General features: G+C 37.4%; 6 protein-coding genes and 2 pseudogenes across 6 annotated transcripts in view; 4 read left to right on the top strand and 4 right to left on the bottom strand.

The window, feature by feature from the left end:
* LOC144630341 (alpha-1,6-mannosylglycoprotein 6-beta-N-acetylglucosaminyltransferase A-like) overlaps positions 1-22,492 on the top strand; it is a 241,034-nt gene that overhangs the window by 211,070 nt on the left and 7,472 nt on the right. The gene's annotated exons all lie outside the window — the stretch shown is intronic.
* Positions 862-1,988, bottom strand: LOC144629469 (melanocyte-stimulating hormone receptor-like; annotated as a pseudogene).
* On the top strand, positions 3,746-4,534 carry LOC144629686 (uncharacterized). Its single transcript, XM_078487912.1, has one exon. The coding sequence runs from the start codon at positions 3,746-3,748 to the stop codon at positions 4,532-4,534; it is 789 nt and encodes a 262-aa protein (XP_078344038.1).
* LOC144629685 (melanocyte-stimulating hormone receptor-like) lies at positions 4,625-5,532 on the bottom strand (annotated as a pseudogene).
* On the bottom strand, positions 6,882-7,724 carry LOC144631235 (melanocyte-stimulating hormone receptor-like). Its single transcript, XM_078489647.1, has one exon. It carries the CDS (start codon positions 7,722-7,724, stop codon positions 6,882-6,884), a length of 843 nt encoding a protein of 280 aa, XP_078345773.1.
* On the bottom strand, positions 8,892-9,749 carry LOC144629684 (melanocyte-stimulating hormone receptor-like). The gene has a single exon (XM_078487911.1). It carries the CDS (start codon positions 9,747-9,749, stop codon positions 8,892-8,894), a length of 858 nt encoding a protein of 285 aa, XP_078344037.1.
* LOC144629683 (melanocyte-stimulating hormone receptor-like) lies at positions 14,971-15,840 on the top strand. The gene has a single exon (XM_078487910.1). It carries the CDS (start codon positions 14,971-14,973, stop codon positions 15,838-15,840), a length of 870 nt encoding a protein of 289 aa, XP_078344036.1.
* Positions 17,432-18,301, top strand: LOC144629985 (melanocyte-stimulating hormone receptor-like). The gene has a single exon (XM_078488247.1). It carries the CDS (start codon positions 17,432-17,434, stop codon positions 18,299-18,301), a length of 870 nt encoding a protein of 289 aa, XP_078344373.1.

The following is a 22,492-nucleotide window of genomic DNA, read 5'->3' as shown; positions in this document are numbered from 1 at the left end:
TATTCTGGCCTTCCGTTTTTTTTAAACTGGCAAAGAAGGCTTCTTCAGCGAGAGCCGAATTTATATTGACATAGCCTGGTGTTAAGAGCAAAAGAACCAAGAACCTTTTAAAAGAAAACTAGAACTGTTAAGATAGAGCTACTTAGCCGACTAAAGCGAAAGGTAAGAGCAACATGACTCTATGTAAATGATAAAAATAAATTTTACTTAAGATGGTAACTTGATGCCGTTATGTGGCGACTTTTCATTTACAATACAAGCTACAAAATGCAACGTTTCCTTACCTTTCAGGGACTGAGGACGAATTGCACGTTCAGAACAACAATTTTTTTGCCGAAAGTGACGAAATTTTCTCTACCACTTTGAACAAAACGTTTTTACCAATTTTCCTATGAAACTACCGTCCTTGAATTTTCCATTATCTTCATTTTTCCATTACCAAATATATATATGTTTTTTTTTAGTTTTCATTATTTCATATTCACCTGCCGAGTTAGTTAGCACTACTTAAAAGCTGTATTTTTATTAATTTTCGTTAGCCTAATCTGCACCTCTTTGTAACTAGGGCTAGGGGCATTGTTACGTTTGGTCAGTTATGAAGAACTTTTGCAAATAGTGCAATTAGACAACCATAAGTTTCCTTCCATTATCTTGATTCAGTGTTTATGAAATGATGGTCTGATATCATTGATATCAATGAGATCCAGCCTCTTCTCGTTAAATTATTATGCCATTGCGTTTACTTTAGTCTATCGATACAAAACCGAAACATGTTGAAAAATATATAAAAAAAATAAATTTAGGATTTTTACTTAGATATCATTTTAGTTTCCGCTGAGGAGAAACTATAAATGAACTTTAACTCCTTGAGTTAGCTAGTTTTCCTCCGTCTGTTTACATAACATCTGCTTTGCTGTCTTTACAACTGCCGTTCGAAGCTCACGAATACGCCAGCAATACAAAAATGGGTTGATGGACGAGTTCATAAATGCTACAGTATCGACAAAGTTCCACGCGCTTGTCCAGCGATTACGATAAATAACCAAAATTGGCATGGTAATAAACAACGGTGCATAACATAGAATCATCACTATATAATATATAAAAGTGTTGATAGCGCTTTTCTTCGACCGCTGCATATTCTGATTATGTTAAGCATTAAAACATCCCACTGCCTGTTGTTGAACCTGAATTTGCAACTGATGTCGACGGACAATTCGATAAATTTGGATGTAAGAAATAGTGGAAACTGAAAGACAAAGAATAATACTAAAAACCATAGCAAAATGATTTGCACTGCTTTTCCAAAAATTTAAAAATGATAACAGAATGCTAATAAGCCAAAGAGTTGCTGATGTATATAAAGCACGATGTGTAGTCATCAAATTCGGATATCGCATGTAATAATGAAGAGCCAAGAACCGATCCACACTTATGGCTGTCATTGCTGAGAGTGACACTCCACAAACTGAAAATGCCATTGCGTTTACTGCCTGGTACAGCGACCGATTTTTCGTTACTTCGTAAGTGATGTAAAGCGGTTGCACGAAAAACGCAACCAGAAGGTCCGAAATAGCCAAATTGCAGAGCAAAATTGTGGACGGGGAACGAAGCGAAGGAGTTCTCAATATGGCGACTAGCACCAGAGTGTTGCCAATAATTGATATGAGCATCAAGGGTCCATTCAGGACACAGTTTATGATGACAATAGTTTCCGGACGAGAGTCACTTTTGCCCATATCGCTTGAATTGTCAATTTGTGATTGGTTTCCCATCTTTGCGTTCTCTCTCTCACGTTTAAAGTAACGAACCTCCTTTATGGTGCAATAGTCGATATGCACAGCTCTATAATGTTGTCTCAACTTGAGAAGTATTTTTATCGCATTTGCCTGCTGCCTGTCACATAAACAGTTTAAGTGGTCGATGATTCAAGTCCCAAAGAGGCTTACATAACTAGCAAGTTTCATTTAAGGATCTCCAAAGAGTTCGAGTGTCGATTACCTCCGTATTTAGAAACAAGAAAGAAAGAAACATCTCTTCAGCGACAGCTGGATTTGTGTTTACATAGCGGCATTGTCCACTACACGGTGGCTAATTTATTCGATTTTAATTTGGGAAAATTAAGGGTGGCTGTTTTGCTTGCGCAAGACAAAAGATTGGAGCAGCATGACTCTTAGCAAGTGATCAGCAAATTAATTTGTCAATAAAGAGATAATTGAATAAGCCAGCTGTGAAGATTTCTTTTAAAAATACAGGCTAATAAATACAGCAAAGGCTGTGCTGCAAATTGAACGCATTTGGGAAAATTCGAAGTTTCACATCCAGAACAAGTTTTTTTGTTTGTTTGTTTGCTTTTTTTTTTGCATTAATCAGTTACATTCGGTATACCACTTCCGTTAGTTTTCGTGGACAAACTATTTCCTTTAATTTGTCGTCAGCCCCATTTTTCATAGCAAAATATAATACTTCGTGTTGAAAGTGGGAACTTTGTCGCACTTTCCTTTCATATTCACCTGCCTTTTTTGTTTCCTTTTCTTGGATGTTCATGACATGACGTCTCACCCCACAAGGATCCTCTTGAGAGATCCAGGAATGAGGACCCAGATTTTTTTAGTCTGTTCTGTCACCACTGTTATGCATGCTGGTATAAAACAGATATTAAAAAAAATAATCAGGTTGAAAATTAGAAGTGTTGAAGACATGACTGATGAACGCTTAGTGGCTGAGGTCTCTGCGCTTTCAGTCTTATAGTTGTTGAAATGAATCACGCGATGATACGTTTGAAAGCAATTTTGAAATTGATTGAACAGTGAAAGCCATTAAAATCAAAATTAAAATTAATAAATGGCATTAAATTTGGAAGGGCTTTTTAATTTATCCTTCACGGTCTTACTAACAAAACAATTCGGATAAGATAGCAGATGAAGTTTTGACTGTATATATAACGATTCATTCTGGCCTTCCCGTGATAAGGTCCATAGTTTGTCTATGATTCGTAAACTTCTTTTATTTGGTAAATTAAAAATAACAATAACATATATTATTATAGTTGCCGCTCATTGGAAAAGTTATAAGCATTCAGGTTCCGGCAAGAAAGCTACAAATAATATCAAGTTGATAAATAAGCCAAAGAGTCGCTGATGTGTACATTTCGCGATGCGGGATCATGAAATTCGGATATCACGTGTAATAATATTTATAGCGCCAAGAACGCCACATACTGTCTTGGTCATCGTGTTCATTGCCTGATTCAGGTTAACCCTACTCTTAAAGGACTGTGTCACGGATGTTACCCAAATTTAGGCATCGAAAATAACCATCAAATTGGTTGAAACTTAAAAATAACCTCTTAAAACAGTGAAGGAACATTTCAATAACATAGCAAATACAAAGGAACTCGGTACGGATGGTCAAAAGTGACGAAGATTGAAACAGATTGCGATATAGGTTATTGCTGGGCTGGACAGTTTTGAAAGTTAGTCTTGTTTGCTTGTAACTTTAAATTATAACGCCCGGGATACACATTTGGTTGTAATAATATAAAAATATCTGCGGTACGTAGTTTAGCAGATATTTGCTTTCTGCACGATCTGTATTTCATATTCTCATTGTGTTTTTCACAATGAGGTGTTTCAGGTTACGTCATAGCTGTTAATTGCGTTTCATATAAATATGCCGTTGTCAGTTTGTGTTCTTCCTTCGGGTCTGCGGACGCCACACGATACACCACTACTTTCAGTTTATCATGTCTGACTCAGAAGAAGCCAGAGCACGTGGCAGCTCAACTTCTGGAGTGCTGGATCCTTCCGTTAGTTCTGCCATTCAATCTACCGTTTCCGAATCCATAAGTTCTTTAACTGATAACCTCACACAGGTTATCGAATCTCGTCTCAGCGATTTCGCAAAGCGATTTTCCGAGCAAAACAGCTCTTCCGTCGAACAAGCTGTCAAGAAAGCTCGCCGCGAACAATATACCTGCAAGAGAAAAGGAAATCAGCAGCAGCTAGACCACTCTCTCCAAGTTCTGGATAAGCTGGACGAAGCTTCTGATGCTCTCAAACACAAATCGTACGAAAAAGTAAAAGTCGCCGTTGAAGCAGGTACTGAGTTGGTCTCGAAGCGTATTAAAGCAATTAAATTAGCCGACAAGAGTGAGTTTGGATGGGCGACCGTCAACGAATATTTATCTGATGAGCTCGCTTCGGACTCCGACGACGAGAAGAGAATTTACCGGGCCGAGAGGAGAGCCGAGAGGAAAGTGAATAAGGAGAAGCGTCGACGTGTCCGTCCTGTCGAGAAAGGAAATAGTTCCACTTCTGCATTCCGAGCTGCTTCTTCGCCAAGAAATTCGTCACGCGATTTGGCTTCTCGTTTTGAGGCTAGGCCAGCTCGTCGATTGGGCCCTTGTTTTAAGATAAGTATTCAGCACTTTCTCGCTACACTATCTTTGTTCTTTACTTCGTCGATTATGGCGTTGCACACTGCCCATAATCCAATATTCTCAGTGAATTGCTGTGTTTTGTTGATGTTCTAAGTTAGTGCAGAAAGCTATGGTTTTGTCATTCGGATCCATCTAGGAGTGATTTGGAAAAACAAAATTTAACTCAGCGGTGACACAATCACGTTAAGTAAACGAATTTTCCACTCTTTGCTTACAAGCCATCTGCTTTGCTGTCTTTAAAACTGCCGTTCGAAGATCACGAAAACGCCAGCAATACAAAATTGGATTGATGGACGAGTTCATAAATGCTACAGTATCTGCTAAAGTCCATGCAACAGTCCAGCGATTGCGAGACACAGCTAAAATTGACATGGAAGTAAATAAAGGAGAATAACACAATATCATTACGATGTAATATATAAGTTTTTTTTAGCGCTTTTAGTCAGTCGCAACATGTTCTGATTAACATTTGCAGCATTACTTTCCACAGCCTGTTGTTGAGCTTGAATTTGTAACTGATGCTGTCTAACAATCCGATAGATTCGTACGTAACAAACAGTACAAGTTGAAAGGCAAATGATAATTCCAAAAGCTGCAGCAAAATGATAAGCAAACATTTTCCAAAAGGACAACAGTGATAACATTAAGCTCATGAGCCAAAGGGTCGCTGATGTGTACATTGCGCGTTGTGTAGTTATGAAAGTCGGATATCGCATGTGATAATGAAGAGCCAAGAACCGATCCACAGTTATGGCTGTCATTGTAAGGAACGAGCCGCCACATCCCAAAGCGGCCATTATGTACTGTGCTTGGTAAAGAAGCTATTTTTCGTTAGGTGATAAGCAATGTAAACCGGTTGTAAAACGAGTCCAACAAGAAAATCTGACACAGCCAAACTGCAGAGAAATATAGTAGATGGTGCGTGAAGCGAAGGAGTTCTCAATATATTACCTATCTATCACCAGGGTGTTTTCAAATACTGTTACCAACATCAAAAAAGAGTTTAGCACACAGTTAATGATGACAAAAGTTTCAGGACACGAATCATTGCCCGTACTGCCTGAATAATCAGTTTCCGATTCGTTTGCCATCAATGCGCCTCCTTAATCACGTTTTGAAATTAAAACTCGGGTTGTCGAGTATTTGATCCAATTCCTCGACGAACAATAATCTTCAACTGGATAAATTAATATCCATATTCTAATAGAATAACTTAAGCCTACTGTGCCAAAACGTATTGTTAGCGCGTGGCACAAAAGGCTTTTGTAATAAGATGTGACATATCTTCTTTATCCAAGTGTATGTTGACATAACATCATGCCAAATGGTGGCTGGTGATTGAATTCAAGGGATGTATTTGAGTTAAAAAGTTATTAACAGAGCCAGAAGAAAGCTATAACGCACGCAAAGTAAATATCACATCCTGGAAATTCATCTGTATAATAAGTTAGCCAACTTCTTTAAAGATTGTTCTATGTTAGCCAACCGCGACAACGCCTTTTCTACTAATATTACAAGCTGCTAAATGTCGTTTTGGCTTTTATAAGAATTTAATTAATGCATTTTGCGATAGTCCATGTTTAAATCAATTCACTAAAACAAAAAAACTTGTAAGACCGTCTTGAAATAGTTTCTTAAAATATCGATGTTTCTTTTATACATAACATCTTTTTAGTTATACAAATGTAAATATTGTTTCTAGTTGCCAAGGTAATCTTTTGACATTCATTTTCCTCACAGTCGACGATTTAAGGAGTTAAAATAACTCCCGTGTAACGCATTTTAATGAATTCGAAATGACATGTCGCTGGCAACATTGCAATGTTACCCTATGACGTCAGGGATTTTGCAATGTTGCCCGCTCAGAGACTTTTGGCGGGAAACAGTTTTATTGTTAGATGTCATTTGACCTCCACTTAGCCATTAAGATCTAGAGTGCGCGTTGTTGGGTAAGACTTCTTAGCTATATAACAATGATCATAACTTCCGTTATGTTAACTGTGTTTCTCTTCTAGCTTTGCTGAGTAGAACCAGCCTAGCATAACCTAAGTAAGCAAGTTTTTCATCTCATCAGCATCAAAAAATCAATCAATAATTATTAATAACAACAGTTTCAGTAAAAGAAATATCGCCAATGCTCCCTAAATAATCCGTTTCTGATACGTTTGCCATCCTCTCATCTCCTTCTCTCGAATTTCTCGAAATTTCTCGAAATGCTATTTTTCAAATGCAAATTTTATTATATTTTTGAAGCAATATTGGAGCCCACTGTCCAAAACATAATTGCTAGTGTGTTACACAAGGAACCTCTGCCATTACATCGGTCAACAATTAGTTACGATCGGGGAATTTCTAAAGGCATTATTAAATCATTTTCAGCTTGTCGCTGAGGGTAATTGGCGTTTAGGGCATAACAACCATAATAGGCTACAATAGTTTCCTAAGTTTGCTTCCATAACAGTTGGCGAAGTGTCTTTACAACTGCCGTTCGAAGCTCGCGAAGACGCCAGCAATACAAAAACGGATTGATGGACGAGTTCATAAATGCCACAGTATCGGTTAAGTTCCAAGCAACTGTCCAGTGATGAGGCGAAATAACTAAAATTGACATGGCAATAAACACCGGGGTATAACATAAAATCATCGCCATGAAGTAAATAAAAGTGTTGATAGCACTCTTTTGCATGCTCTGATTACTTTCAGCATTTAAACTTTCCGCAGACTGTTGTTGGGCGTGAATTTGAAGCTGATGCCGTCGAACAATCCGAAAAATCTTGAGGTAACAAACAGAAGAAATAAAAAGGAAAATGACAATACTAACAGCTATGGTAAAATAATAAGCATTAATGTTCCAAAAAGCTAAGAACGATAAAAGGAAGCTCATGAGCCAGATAGTCGCCGATGTAACCATAGCGCGCTTTGTTGTCATCAAATTCGGATATCGCATGTGATAATGAAGAGCCAAGAACCGATCCACACTTATGGCTGCTATTGTAGAAAGCGAAACACCACATGCAGCAAACGCCATCGTGGTCATAACTTTGTATAGGGAACTGTTTTTTGTTAGTTCATAAGTGATGTAAAGCGGTTGTACAACAAACCCAACGAGAAGGTCTGACACAGCCAAACTGCAAAGCAAAAAAAATGACGGTGAACGAAGCGAAGGAGTTCTCAATATGGCGGCTAGCACCAGAGTGTTGCCAATAATGGATATGAGCATCAATGGTGCATTCAGGACACAGTTTATGGTGACAATGGTTTCAGGATGAGAATTATTGCCCATGTTTCCGATTCATTCGCATGGAGTTTTGTCTTGGTTGTGTCGAGTGACAAATTTTTATCTTCTCTCCCAAAATTGTAGCTAAAAAATAGCATTCGTGTTCAAGTGACATTAGCCTGCTGTGACTGTTAGATGTGAGACAAAAACGCTGTATAAAAGATGTGACATTCGCTGACATAACTTCATCCATCACCACTGCATTGGAAAACCAACAATACAGTTTCTTACAGCGAAGTGTTGACAACCTTCATGGTTTACAGACGATGAAAACTGTCACCTTTATTAAAGGAAACTACTGCTTTAACGTGTTGTCAAAAACAAAACAAAAAAAAAAACAATTATGCAAGATTATGCAAGCAACACAACACGAAAGCAGCATGAATCTTTTATAACGGATAATATTATGTCTTACAGGCAGCTGTGACGCCTCCCTTTCTTTAAACAATACTAGCTAGACTAAATCCAGCATAGGTTCTGCTGTGAATTTAACGCATTAATCGGAAGTCGACGTCTTAGTCACTACACATCCAAATTAAACAATTCGTTTTGGCGTAAAGTAACTGAGTTCTTTTGTAACGCCGCTTTGTATTTTTCAATTTAAACGAAACTTCATCGATTTCTCAAAAAAAATATATTTTCAAACTCAATCACTAGCTGATGATTTTACCACCCATCTTAGATAGCCAAATACATTTTTCTAATTGTTATATCAATTGTTTGACATTTCCCTTCATTTTTATCTGCCTTTTTTTATTCGTTATCTTTACGGTTTGAGAAACTGACGTATCACCCCATACACAACTATCAACAGACCTAGCCCTAGGTGAAATTATTGTTTAGATTGTATAAAACTTGTTAGTTGTAATGGATGAAAAAAAAAACCTGCATTTAACTGAAACATTGCATTCGCCTCGCCGAAGCTTACTCCGGTTTCTCTTGCATTATTTAACTAGGAGTATTTCTACTCCCCCCTGGATGGGATGCTAGTCCATCGCAGGGTTACCCCCTAGGATTTGTTCGCCGGTACCTATTTATACACCTGGTTGGAGGGAGACACTATGAGAATGTCTTGCCGTACAATATTCAATAAAATTATATATTTAAGGTCTCTGTTTTTCAGGGCTTCCGCTAAGGAGGATTAAAAACTAAAACCGTGTGCTTTGAATTAAACTAGTTTTCCTCTGTAAGATTACAAGACATCTGCCTTGCAGTCTTAACAACTGCCGTTCGAAGCTCGCGAAGGCGCCAGCAATACAAAAATGGATTGATGGAAGAGTTCATAAATGCTATAGTCTCTGCTAAGACCCATGTGTCTGTCCAGCGCTTGCGGGAAGTGGCTCTGATAGACACGCTAATAATCATCGGGGTATAACACAGAATCATTACGATATAATATATAAAAGTATTTATGGCACCTTTCTTTGATTGATCCATGTTCTGATTGTTTTCAGTATTATATATTTCCATAGCCTGTTGTTGGGCTTGAATCTGTAACTGATGTTGTCGTACAATCTGATAAATTTTTATGTAACAAACAGTTGAAATTAAAAGGCATATCACAATAGTCACAGCAATGGCTAACTGAAAAGAATTCAATCTCCAAAAGATTATGAAGGATAGAAGAAAACTAAGTAGCCAAAGCGTTGCTGATATACACATTGGGCGCAGTGTAGTCATCAAATCTGGATATCGCATGTGATAATGAAGAGCCAAGAACCGATCCACACTTATGGCTGTCATTGTCATGAGTGACACACCACATGCAGAAAAGGCCACAGTGTTCCTTATCTTGAACAGCGAATCATTCCTGAATACATTTGCGATATAAACCGGTTGTACGACGAGTCCAACTAGAATGTCTGAGACAGCCAGACTGCATAAAAAGACAGTGGACGGTGAACGAAGCGACGGAGTTCTCAATATGGCGGCTAGCACCAGAGTGTTGCCAATAATGGATATAAGCATCAATGGTGCATTCAGGACACAGTTTACGATAAGAATTGTTTCTGGATGAGAATTACTTCCCATGCTGTCGGAATATCAGTTTCGGATTTATTCAGTCGCCAGCAAACCCTTTGTTACAAGGTGTTGTCGTGTGTTTGGTGTAATAGCTCGACAAGCGCTTTTCTTCGCCTCAATATACAGCTCGTAAATTGAAATTTTGCACTCGATTGCTGGCTTGTGTTGAGAAAATAACTTTGAAAAAAAGCTTTCGCACCTTTTGAAATTCCACCAATGCAAGGTGCTGTTAAGTGTTTGGTCCAAAATCTCGACGAATTCTATTCCTTAATTCGAAATTGAACCTAAAATTTTATATTCGAATAAAAAAATAAGCTTACAGAGCAAATAGTAATTGTGGCTTGTGGCAAAAAGGCTTCTATCTTAAAAGGATGCGACTGATGATGTAAGTTGACATAAAAACAGGAGCGCGGTGACAGGTGTGTGGATTCAAGGAATCCACTAAATTAAAACGTTATTAACGGAATAAGAACAAAGCTATTATGCACGCAAAACAAAGAATATAGTCATGATTGTCTTCAAACTTGTCTAGCGATTGGTAATTTTTCAGGTAGCCGACAAATAATTTGAATAATTAGCAAGTTAATAAATGGCGGCATATGCCTTCCAAACACATTTAGCAAGAGTGGACGTCTGAAACACCCTCCCCCCAAAAAAGATTATTAGACCCATTGAGACGTTTCCAAAAGCTTTTTCATTTTTTTTTGTTTAACATTAGCTTATTTTTGCGTATAGTAAAATGTTGTTATGTTTTGCCATGGCAACATTTTGAGGACGGTAGCAGTTTTTTTAAAGTGTCACTCGCAAAGAAAATAGCGGCTAGCACTAAATTGTTGCTAATAATGGGTATGAGCATCGATGGTGTATTGAGGACACAGTTATTTAATGTTGACAATTTTCCGTGATGAGAATTTGTGAGAATTTGTGCGATGACAGGTGTTTGAATTGAAGGGGCCTATATATTGCTTTAAAATGTTATTTCCAAAACCAAGAGGCATCTATTATGCACGTTATTCAAAAGATCACAGCGTTGAAATGCCTCCTTGTGAGTGATTAGCAAATATATGTGTAAAGATGTTAGCACACAGTAACGAAACCATTTCTATACGCCCTATTAAGGCCTTGTGGGGTCGGAATCCACCCCTCGAATTTCATAATTATTTTTAATAATAAGCAAAGCTACCAATCTTTGTGACTTTCCCTGAAATTTACCTTCGGTGAGGACAAGTAAGTAACGCGTGTCATTGTTCACTGAGTGTTTTTGCTTTCGCGGCAACCGTATATTTTGACTGAGAATTTTCACCAAAATATGAATTTTCCTCTCTTAACTTCCTTCAATTTTCAAATGTAATTTTTTGAAACTATTGTTATCATTAACTGTTTCCTCAATGCTCCATTGATCCTCATATCCATTATTGCCAACACTCTGGTGCTAGCCGCCATATTGAGAACTCCTTCAATTCGTTCACCGTCCACTGTTTTCTTATGCAGTGTGGCTATATAACACCACCTAGTTGGACTTCTCATACAACCTATATATATCGCGAATGAACTCACAAATGATTTGCCTTACACAATAAGAAATACTACGACCTTTGCTGCATGTGGTGTTTCGCTCTTGACAGTTACAGCCATAAGTGTCGATCGGTTCTTGGCTCTTCGCTACCATATATATGAGATATCAGAATTTCATGACAACACATCGCGTAATGTACACATAAGCAACTCTTTGGATCATAAGCTTCCTGTTAACACTCTTTTCCTCCTGGAAAGTTCTCTTGTTAGTTGCCTTTTGATTTCTTCTGTTTGTTACATGGCAATCTTTCGGATTGTTCGTAAGCATCAATTACAGATTCACGCACAACAACAGGCTGTGGAAAATTTAAACGCTAAAAATAATAAGAACATCCAACGATCTAAAAAGAGTGCTATGAACACTTTTATATGTTACCTCGTGATGGTTATATGTTATACACCATTGTTTACTTCATTGTCAATTGCGTCTATTTCCCTTGCTTGCTGAAAACAAGCATGGATCATAGCAGAAAATGTAGCATTTATGAACTCGTCATTCAATCCATTTTTGTATTGCTGGCGCCTTCGTGAGTTTCGAACGGCACTTGTAAAGACAGCAAAGCAAATGAAATGTAAACAAACTGAGGAAAGCTAGCGTATTTTAGGGTTTTAGCAGAAACCGAAAGGTTTTTCAAATGTTTTTATAATATTTAAATCTCGAACATTTCAATTTACATAACAAATTGTTAGCAGATTTAATTAGACTGAAGGTTCGTTGAGTGACACGTGACGTTGGTTACACAGTGAACATTTGCTTCCTTAGTTCAGTGTTGGTGAACCCAATGTGTCTGTTTTAAAACTTGTTTTGTCTTAAGTGTTTTTCATCCATGGTAACTTTGAACTTTAATTAAAGAAGAGAAAATCTGAATGGGCGAACTTATGATCGGTATGAAAAAGAAAAATAGCCATTCCGAATGAAAAGGAAAGTTACTTAATTTAATTTTCTGATAATATCATGATAAATCACCCTATCACAGGGGGAAGATAGTAACTTAATTTAACATTCTGATAATATCATGATATATCACTCTACTACACTAGGGAGAAGAAGAAATAGTAACTTAATTAAATATTCTGATAATATCATGATTTATCACCCTATCAAAGGTAGGAAAAGGAAAGTTACTAAGTTAAATATTCTGATAATAACATGATTTGTCAATCGGTCACTAGGAGAAGAACGAGTTCTAGCTTTATTTAATGTTCTGATAATATCATGATTTATCACTCTATCTCTGTGAGAAGAAGGAATTTGAACTTAATTAAATATCATGTTAAAATCATGTTTTATCACCCTATCAAAGGGAGGAGAAGGAAAGTTACCTGATTAAATATTCTGATAATTGTTTTACCTTTAGTGTTTTTCATCCATGGTAACTTTGAACTTTAATTAAAGAAGAGAAAATCTGAATGGGCGAACTTATGATCGGTATGAAAAAGAAAAATAATAGCCATTCCGAATGAAAAGGAAAGTTACTTAATTTAATTTTATGATAATATCACGATAAATCATCCTATCACAGGGAGAAGATAGCAACTTAATTTAATATTCTGATAATATCATGATATATCACTCTACTACACTAGGGAGAAGAAGAAATAGTAACTTAATTAAATATTCTGATAATATCATGATTTATCACCCTATCAAAGGTAGGAAAAGGAAAGTTACTAAGTTAGATATTCTGATAAATAGAGGATATTACACGGTGGCGAGAAGATATGAATTTTATGTTCGAGTGGCAGAAACGATATCTCACGAGTGAGCGTAGCGAACGAGTGGGATATCGTTTTTGCCACGAGAACATAAAATTCATATCTTTGAGCCAACGTGTAATGTTCTTTTTATTATATGGAGACCAGATGTAGTTGACGTTGCCGATTTTTATTTCATTGTTTTTGAATAATCGAGCCAGTTTTACAAATCAGCGTTCGTCTTCATGGAAAATACAAAGCACCCGTGCCCAGGATAACACTAAAAACTGAATTCCGATCAAACAAAATGCTGGTCAACTAAATAACACGTAAGAACTGAAACATTACTGACTTTGACTTGAATCCGATGCGGCAAAGTCTTGCTGGCCGATCGATAGTTTTCAACTGCTTTTGTTTTCTTCTTCACGACATCTTGCAATGGTGAAATTCCTTGCGAAGAATTCCCTCTAAAAACTTTGAAATCGTCAAGGTTTTCATTATTGTGTACTAATTCTTAACTTTTTTTGGAAAACTCATTCTTTTTCGTTGCTTTGTTAAACAAATTTAACCTTCGTGTCGATGCTTGCTAACAACAAACGACACGAAACCAAGTTCATTCAGCAAAATAGAAATGGCGCGAATCGTGACGTCAATGAGCGATATGTCACTCGCAAGAGTGTCATACGGAAAATACGCCACTCGGGTCCCGGATGGAGTGGCGTATGGAATCTACGAGTGGTTTAGTTCCCGGTAAAACACTCTCCTCCATATAATAATAACATGATTTGTCACTCTGTCACTAGGAGAAGAACGAGTTCTTGCTTTATTTAATATTCTAATAATTTCATGATTTATCACTCTCTCTGGGAGAAGAAGGAATTTGAACTTAATTAAATATCATGTTAATATCATGTTTTATCACCATATCAAAGAGAGAAGGAAAGTTACCTGATTAAATATTCTGATAATTGTTTTACCTTTAGTGTTTTTCATCCATGGTAACTTTGAACTTTAATTAAAGAAGAGAAAATCTTGATGGGCGAACTTATGATCGGTATGAAAAAAAAGAAACCTAATAGCCATTCCGAAAAATTTCTGTTTCTTCCATTTTCAAGCAGACAAGGAGATTGCTTCTCGGTCCCAGATCTCTGTAGATGATGCAAATTAAAGCGAGACATCACTAACAAACATATAGCAAGTGAGAAAAAATTACCTATTTGCAACAATAGAAAGAAAAAACTTGCACCGATAACCATGACACTCCTTCCTTTTGCTGTGTGTAGACTGATTCGATGTCTGAAGTAATTTTCAAAAACATATTGAGGTTCAGAAAAAAACATCGGGCTGGATTTAAAAAAAATAAGGGGGTCTAACATGTTTTCATCTTTAGTGGAGAGCTTTAATTAAACGTTGAAACGATCTCGCTGAAAGTGTTTATTAATTAATTATTACAGTATAGCCAATGATGCATTTGGTAGCTTGGTTAATTAATAGAAAGATGTATTTTGCTAGCATTATGGCTATCTTCTGTTTACATTCATAAAATAAGCTAGGCCACGTCATTATAAGCCATTTTCCGGGTGAACAAAATTACTTTCCATTTGAAGAAAACCTCATAATAATTGTTTTCTATGGTAGAAAACACCAAGCAAGTAATAATAAACCTTAAATAAACAACATTGGTTAAGAATGAAAGCGAAGCTCCTTTAATAAAGTTATGAAGCAAAAGATCGATCCATTGAATACAAACATCTGCCACCGTTCTCTTTACCGTTATGTCAACATTCATATATGCAATGTCACAAGCAAACAATAACCTTTTTGCATCGTGTGTTTACTTCATTAAATATAAAATTTAAATTTTGCGGATGGGGTAGTATTTGTTAAATAAATGGACTGAACACTTTAGAATACGTTACTTTAGAAAGGGTGACTGTGCGAAAAAGGCTTTTCCAGCAATATGGGTAGTAATTCTCGTCCTGATACTGTTGTTACCATAAACTGTGTACTGAATGCTTTACTGATGATAATAACCATATTTGAAAACACTGTGGTCCTAGCCGCCATATTGAGAACTCCTTCGCTTCACTCACCGTCCACAATTTTGCTTTGCAGTTTGGCTGTTTCGGATCTTTTTGTTGGCCTTGTTCTACAACCGGTTTACATTGCCTATTATTTAACGGAAAATGGCTCCCTTTTCCAAGCATTGTCCATAATGGCCGCTTTGGGATGTGGTGTCTCCCTTCTCATAATGACAGCCATAAGTGTGGATCGGTTCTTGGCTCTTCATTATCACATGCGATATCCGAATTTGATGACTACACATCGCGCTTTGTATACATCAGCGACTCTTTGGCTCATTTGCTTACTGTTGTCATTGTTGTCCTTTTGGAAAATGGATGCTTATCATTTTGCTGCAGCTTTTGGCATCATCATTTGCCTTTTAAGTTGTACTGTTTGTTACCTACGAATTTATCGAATTGTTAGACAGCATCAGTTACAAATTCATGTTCAACAGCAGGCTGTGGAAACTAATGCTGCAAATATCAATCAGAACATGCTGGGACTGACTAAAAGTGCTAAAAACACTTTTATATATCACATCGTTATGATATTGTGTTATACCCCGTTATTTGCTTCCATGTCAATTTTAGCTGTGTCCCGCAATCGCTGGACGGTTGCATGGACCTTAGCAGATACTGTCGCATTTATGAACTCGACCATCAATCCAATTTTGTATTGCTGGCGTATTCGTGAACTTCGAGCGGCAGTTGTAAAGACAGCAAGGCAAATCTTATGTAATCAAAGAGTGGAAAACTCCTTTACTTAGGAATAGGGTTTAAAACTTACTACGTCAATAATCCTAGTCATGAGCTACGACCATTGATGCTTTCCTCAAATATTGGCATCACTCTTTGTATTTTGGAGAGCCAAAAGTAACTTCGAGTCTTTCATTACGTACGGTGCAATTATCTGCAACCAAAGCTAGCAAAACACCAATCAGTCGAGATTTTTGGCAGTAGTAAAGTCAGGAACGGTGATTTAATGCGGAACAATTAAGGAAGACTCATTTACTTGGCATGTTAGGTTGTTTAGGTTACGTCTCTTATTTACCCCTGAGGGCGAAATATTTTGACGATGATATGAAGGTGATAAGGCGTTCAAATTGGTGATTGGGGATCACCTCAATATTCGTTGGTGTCGATTGCAAACATGGTTTGATTTTTTGTTTCTTTGTTTTATTAATTCATTGATTCTAGTTGGTGCTTCGTTTCTATGGCCATAATATAGAATTACTTGTTTTCGTCAAGAACATACTTCATCTCTTAACTTGTATCCTAACTGTTTTGTTAGTCAGTAAGACTGTGAAGGAAAGTTAAATACCCCACCCCTCAAAATTTCATGCAAATTTATATTTTAAATAATTTGCCTTTTACTGTTCCAAACAAAATTGAAATTGCTCCTAAATCTACCATTGTTTCATTTAGCCAAAAGACTGAATGCATTAAAAGATGCCAATAACGTGGCGAAGGGACCTCTCTTGGTGATGATTAGTCATACCGTCAATATTTAAATTGTTACCACGCTTTGGCATTGCAGAGAACATTGTACCCACATGCGCAAACAAGGTGGCAAAACATTCCCAGATCTTTAAAGAGATCCTTGTGGGGTATAAGCACGTCACGTCATAAAATCTAAAATAACGAGACAAAAATGAAGGGAAATTGACAAAACCTTACCACGACCGCAAGGAACAATATATTTTGCCACAAAAAAACGGGCTGACGACAAATTAAAAAGTTATCTTGACCACGTCATAAAATTGGAAGTGGTGGATGTACCAAATGTGGCTGCCTCATGCAAAAATTACTTGTTTTGAGCGTGAAATATAAACTTGGAAGTTTCCCAAGTACCTTCATTTTATAGCATGGTCTGTGCTGCATTTATAAGCTTGTATTTTTAAAAGAAAGGGTATCGTCGCAGCTGGCTAATTTATTTAACATTTCTTTCTTTGGGAAAAATTAATTTGCCATGCTGCTCCAGTCTTAACGCAAATAAAACAGCTGCCTTTAGATTTCTCAAATTAAAAGTTATAGAACACAAAAAGAGGCCAACGCGTCGTCGCAATTTCGCTATGTCAATATATATTTAACTGTCGCCCAAGAGGTCTTTCTTTCTAACCTGTTTTCAAATACGGAGGTGATCGATGCGGATTGCTAGTGAGGTAAACCTGACTTTGGGACTTGAATCAACAAGCACTTAAACTTTATTTGTGACAGGCAACAGAAGGATGCGATAGACATTTTTCACGTCAACATATCATATTATCGACTCTTGGACCAAAAACAAGGCTTCGCTATTTTAAACGTGAAAGGGATCGCGGAAAGCCAAACCAATCAGAAACCGACAATTCAGGCGATATGCGCAAAAGCTACTCTCGTCCTGAAACGATTATCATCATAAACTGTGCCCTGAATGCACCGTTGATGCTCGTATCCATTATTGGTAACACTCTAGTGCTAGCCGCCATATTGAGAACTCCTTCTCTGCGGTTGCCTTCGTTTATATTACTATGCAGTTTGGCTGTGTCAGACCTTCTCGTTGGACTTGTCGTACAGCCAATTTACATTGTTACTAGACTAACAGGAAATGACGCCCTGCTTCAGGTACTGACCATAATAGCCCTTTCTGCATGTGGCGTTTCACTCTCTACGATGACAACCATTAGTGTGGATCGGTTCTTGGCTCTTCATTACCACATGCGATATCCGAATTTGATGACTACACATCGTGCTGTATATACGTCAGCAATTCTTTGGCTCATTACCATTCTATTATCATTTTTAAATTTTTGGGAAAAGTCTGAGGAAGCAGATAATTTTGCTACTGCTCTTTTTGTTATTATTTGCGTTGTAATAACTACCGTTTGTTACACCAAAATTTATCGTGTTGTTAGACAGCATCAGTTGCAAATTCACGCCCAACAACAGGCTATGGAATGCTTAAGTGCTGAAAGTGTTCAGAATATGCAGCGATCGAAAAAAAGTGCCATCAACACCTTTTTATATTATGTAGTTATGATTTTGTGTTACACACCGTTGTTTATTTCAATGTTAATTATAGTTATTTCTAGTAATCACTGGAAAACCGCTTGGTACTTTGCCGATACTGTAGCATTTATGAACTCGTCCCTCAATCCAGTTTTGTATTGTTGGCGTATTCGTGAACTTCGAACGGCAGTTGTAAAGACAGCAAGACAGATGTTATGCAAACAGACGGACGAAAACTAGCTACTGTACGTAACTCAGGGAGTTTGGGTTCAAATAAAGAGCCCTATTTGTAGAAATAAAAATGATATGTAAACAAAAACCCTGAAATTCGTTTATGCTTTTTATATTTCAACATGTTCCGGCATTCTGTCGATAGACTTAAGTTATTCCTTAAATTTGTCGTTAATCATGATTTGGACGGGAAGACACTGGGCCCCTTTTTTAGGTGTCTTGAGAGATGAGACCATCATTTCTTAAACACTGAGCCAAGATAATGAAAAAAAAATATGGGTATCTTGCACTACTTTCAAAAGTTTTTCATAGCTAGCCTGCGTTGCAGACGAACAAAACCCCGGTTATATCCGTCTGCGAATTAGAGCACAAAAGCTTGTCCCGGCCCCCCGCGCGTTACCAGGGATTTCTATAATTACCTCTGATTGGCTCTTCGATAGGGCCGTTCTTTCGTGCGCCGTGATTGGTCGAATGAATCTTGTAACACCATAGTTACGCTTTAAATGAACAACAGATACACAATAAACTTGCGGCGATCACGGCAGATCGGTGAGAATAAACGTTTGAAGCGGTAAAAAAGCAACCGGTTCGAACTATCTGAAAAAAAAAAGAAAACAATAACGACAAGAAGCAAACACAACTGAAAAGCAAAAAGGTCATTGTCTTCAGTTGTGGTGAAAGAATGTCACACAACGAACCATCCGTCATCCGTGATGAGAAGCAACATGACCTTGCAACACAATAAACAGCCGAACCCGGCGTTACAAATGCAGAATGCAAGTAGTCGACATCTTCACGAAAAAATTTAGGACCAGAGCAAATATGAATGTTCCAGGATGTTCAAAGACTAACCGCAATAGTAATTACATATGACAAATTTAACACAGAGGTGTCAAAAACAGTCAAAATATACAAACGAAAAGCCGTGCAGACTATGACCTCTACACATTTGCTATTAAAGTGACAGTCTTATGGCTCTACGCAATTTAAAACGCCTCCAAATAATACAGCCTACAGCATAAAGTACCCTTTCTAAACAAGTGAAAAGCGAAATAAATTGGATGACCCATTCCACAGAGCGGCAAATATACAAATTATACGACAAGAACGCCTCAGTGTAACTAGTATCTGCTATTCATCGAACGCGTAACTATGGTTTCACAAGATCAACCGACCAATAACGGCGCACGAAAGAACAGCCCTTTTCAAGAGCCAATCAGAGGTTATTATAGAAATCCCTGGTAACCCGCTGGGGCCGGAACAAGCTTTTGTGCTCTAATTCGCAGACGGATATAACCGGGGTTTTGCTCGTCTGCAACGCAGGCTATTCATAGCTTGCCAAACGTAACAACAGAAAATCGACAATGCCCCTAGCCATAAGAAGAAAAGAGGTGCAAATTAGTCTTAAGTTGACGAATAAAAATAGAGCTTTTAAGTAAAGCACTTACTCAAATGATAAAACTCAGCAGCTAAATATGAAGTAAAAAACTCGGACTTATATATTGAGTTATGAAATTGAGTCGGATTTGCAAATTGAAAAATGCAGTTTGACATAGAATTGGTTAAAATGTTTTGTTCATAGGAACACTCTACGGTGGGGGCCAAAACTAGTTATTCTGAGCGTGCAGTTTAAACTTTCTTGACTTCGCGAAGGCGATTATTTTAGTCTACAACATTTTTATTTCTATTCCTACATCACTTAATGAGACATCATGTCATAAGCGTTGTACATTCAAGGTAACGGAATTAAAATTGGCACGTGAAAAAAAATTGTCATGACAACCCAAAATAATATACTTTGTTATGAAAAAAAAGGTGAGTTCAAATTTAAAAAAAAAGCGTGCTAGAAATTTGTTTAAGACGTCCAGTTCCATCTTTGGACAAATTAAATTAATTTGTTAATCACTCACTAAGAGCCATGCTGTTCCAATCTTTTGTTTTGCTGAAGCATAACAGCTGAATTCAATTTTCGCAAATAACATTTAACCCTCGAATAATAAAAAAATAGTCACCGTATAGTGGGCAATGCCCCAATGTAAACATAATTTCAGCTGTCGATGAAGAGGTTTTTCTTTCTTGACGGTTTGCCGGTTTAATGCGGAGGTAATCGACAATCGATACTTTTCGATGTACCCTTATGCTATTTAGGTAAGCCTCTTTAGGACTTCAACGACCATTTAAACTTTATATGGGACGACAGCAGCAGAATGATGCGATAGACCTATTTCTCACGTTATTATAATATATTTTATATCGATGCACGTTCCTAGGATAAACGACCTTAAGATACTTCGAAGGGTTGAGAAGGTTAGAACTCAATAATACAAATGACTTGGAGAAAATTGGCCACGCATGTGGCAGTTTTAATTAAATCAATTATCTCTAAGTCATAACAAAATATAGAAGATCTGAACAGATTAAACGATGATGTAAATGTGGGGCGCCAAAAAACGCCACCACAACAATAAAGCGAACAGAAATGAATAAACATTCGGAAAAACGGCTGATAGCAGTGAAAACCCGTTGGTCGGCGATAAGGGGTGGTGGAGGGAAATATTTTCTTGAGCTCTCGACACTTCAATGGCGAGGAATAAAAGGACGAATTAAGCGATTGTTTCTGCTTACATAGCAAACTCCGCCCTAAAATGTTATTGGTTCATCTTCGTACCTGGTACGGAACCTCCCAACGGGTTATCAAATGAACATGCCTCGACATAAACAACATTATGTCTAGACATAATGTTTGGTTTTATATCGATGCACGTTCCTAGGATAAACGACCTTTCACGCGAGCTTTGCTTGAATAAGATACTTCGCAGGGTTGAGAAGGTTAGAACTCAATAAAAGAAATAACTTGGAGAAAATTGGCAACGCATGTGGCAGTTTTAATTGAATCAATTATCTCTAAGTCATAACAAAATATAGAAGATCTGAACAGATTAAACGATAATGTAAACGTGGGGCGCCAAAAAACGCCACGAGCCACACAACTGTGGCACAAGCCCCACAACAAAAAGAAAGGCAAAGCTCGCGTTAAAGGGTGAAAACAACAGCAGCCCGTGGCTGATGATATTACGAAATCAAAAGTGTAATGCATACAAAGTGGCAGCCACTTGTCTGAACCACAATGGTGAGCAGTGCACTTCACGAGAGAACGAAATGAACAAGCAGAAAAATGCTTGCCAAAAAGCAGCCGTATGTCTGAACCTTTTGGCAAGCTTAACGCTGTCCTAGCAGCCTTAAGATAAAAATAACAAAAACAGGTGAGAATCGATTGATTAACTATAAATTACACTCTTTTTATTTTATAAGAATATCGAGGCTGAAATTTGCGATTTTTTAAGAATATCTCAAGAATAAACCCGAGGCTGAGATTTTGAAAAGAATATAATTTTGCGTTGAAAATTTGTAAATACAAAAAATAAATATATTTTTAGATGAAACAAAATCAGGTGTTTTCATTTCCTTCATTGTATCATTGTATCTCTGTGAGGAATACTTTGTATAAAGCCAAACAGCCAATTGTTATCTGACGCGTCCTGGTTGCAACGAAAAGCGATGGAACACGATGTAACACGACACAGACCTGGACACCAAACGCTTGTAATTGATTACCCAATACTTGCTAAAACGGAAATGTCAAACGGTATTTAACTGTACATATGGACTGTTGAGGGAACGCGAGGATGGAAAGCCAACCAGAAATAAACAAATCAAGCAATACGGACAAAAGTGACTCTCGTCCTGACAATTTTGATATCATAAACTGTGTCTTGAATGCTCCATTGATGCTCATATCCATTATCGGCAACACTCTGGTGCTAGCCGCCATATTGAGAACTTCTTCTCGTTCGGGTGAACCGAAAATGTTTTAAAACTCGAAGAAAATGAATGATCCGGTCAAGTAAATTGTGGTTTTAGTATAAGTACATGAAAGTCTTGCAGCACACAAGAAATGAGCGAAATCTATTGTACAAGCCAGATTGACCAGACCGGAATTACAGAAACAACCTCTTAATTTTCGGCAACCTTCAGTTGCCTTCGACATAGTATGAAACTTAACAAATTGACATCAGTTTTTTGTGCGTCTGTCCTGTTATTGATGATAAATTGCGTCATAACATTGTCAAAGTGTTGTAGATTCGCGAGCCGCCAGGCGAGCGGATCTACAACAAACTTTGACAATGTCATGACGCAATT

Source organism: Oculina patagonica, chromosome 11 (assembly GCF_052425735.1).
Source record: "Oculina patagonica isolate OP01 chromosome 11, crgOcupat, whole genome shotgun sequence".
Lineage (NCBI taxonomy): Eukaryota > Metazoa > Cnidaria > Anthozoa > Scleractinia > Oculinidae > Oculina > Oculina patagonica.
This window is presented reverse-complemented; position numbering and strand designations above follow the sequence as displayed.

Excerpts from the sequence above, each read along its gene's own strand:
- LOC144629985 (XM_078488247.1), top strand. The coding sequence starts at position 17,432 with ATGCGCAAAAGCTACTCTCGTCCTGAAACGATTATCATCATAAACTGT.
- LOC144631235 (XM_078489647.1), bottom strand. The coding sequence starts at position 7,724 with ATGGGCAATAATTCTCATCCTGAAACCATTGTCACCATAAACTGTGTC.
- LOC144629684 (XM_078487911.1), bottom strand. The coding sequence starts at position 9,749 with ATGGGAAGTAATTCTCATCCAGAAACAATTCTTATCGTAAACTGTGTC.
- LOC144629683 (XM_078487910.1), top strand. The coding sequence starts at position 14,971 with ATGGGTAGTAATTCTCGTCCTGATACTGTTGTTACCATAAACTGTGTA.
- LOC144629686 (XM_078487912.1), top strand. The coding sequence starts at position 3,746 with ATGTCTGACTCAGAAGAAGCCAGAGCACGTGGCAGCTCAACTTCTGGA.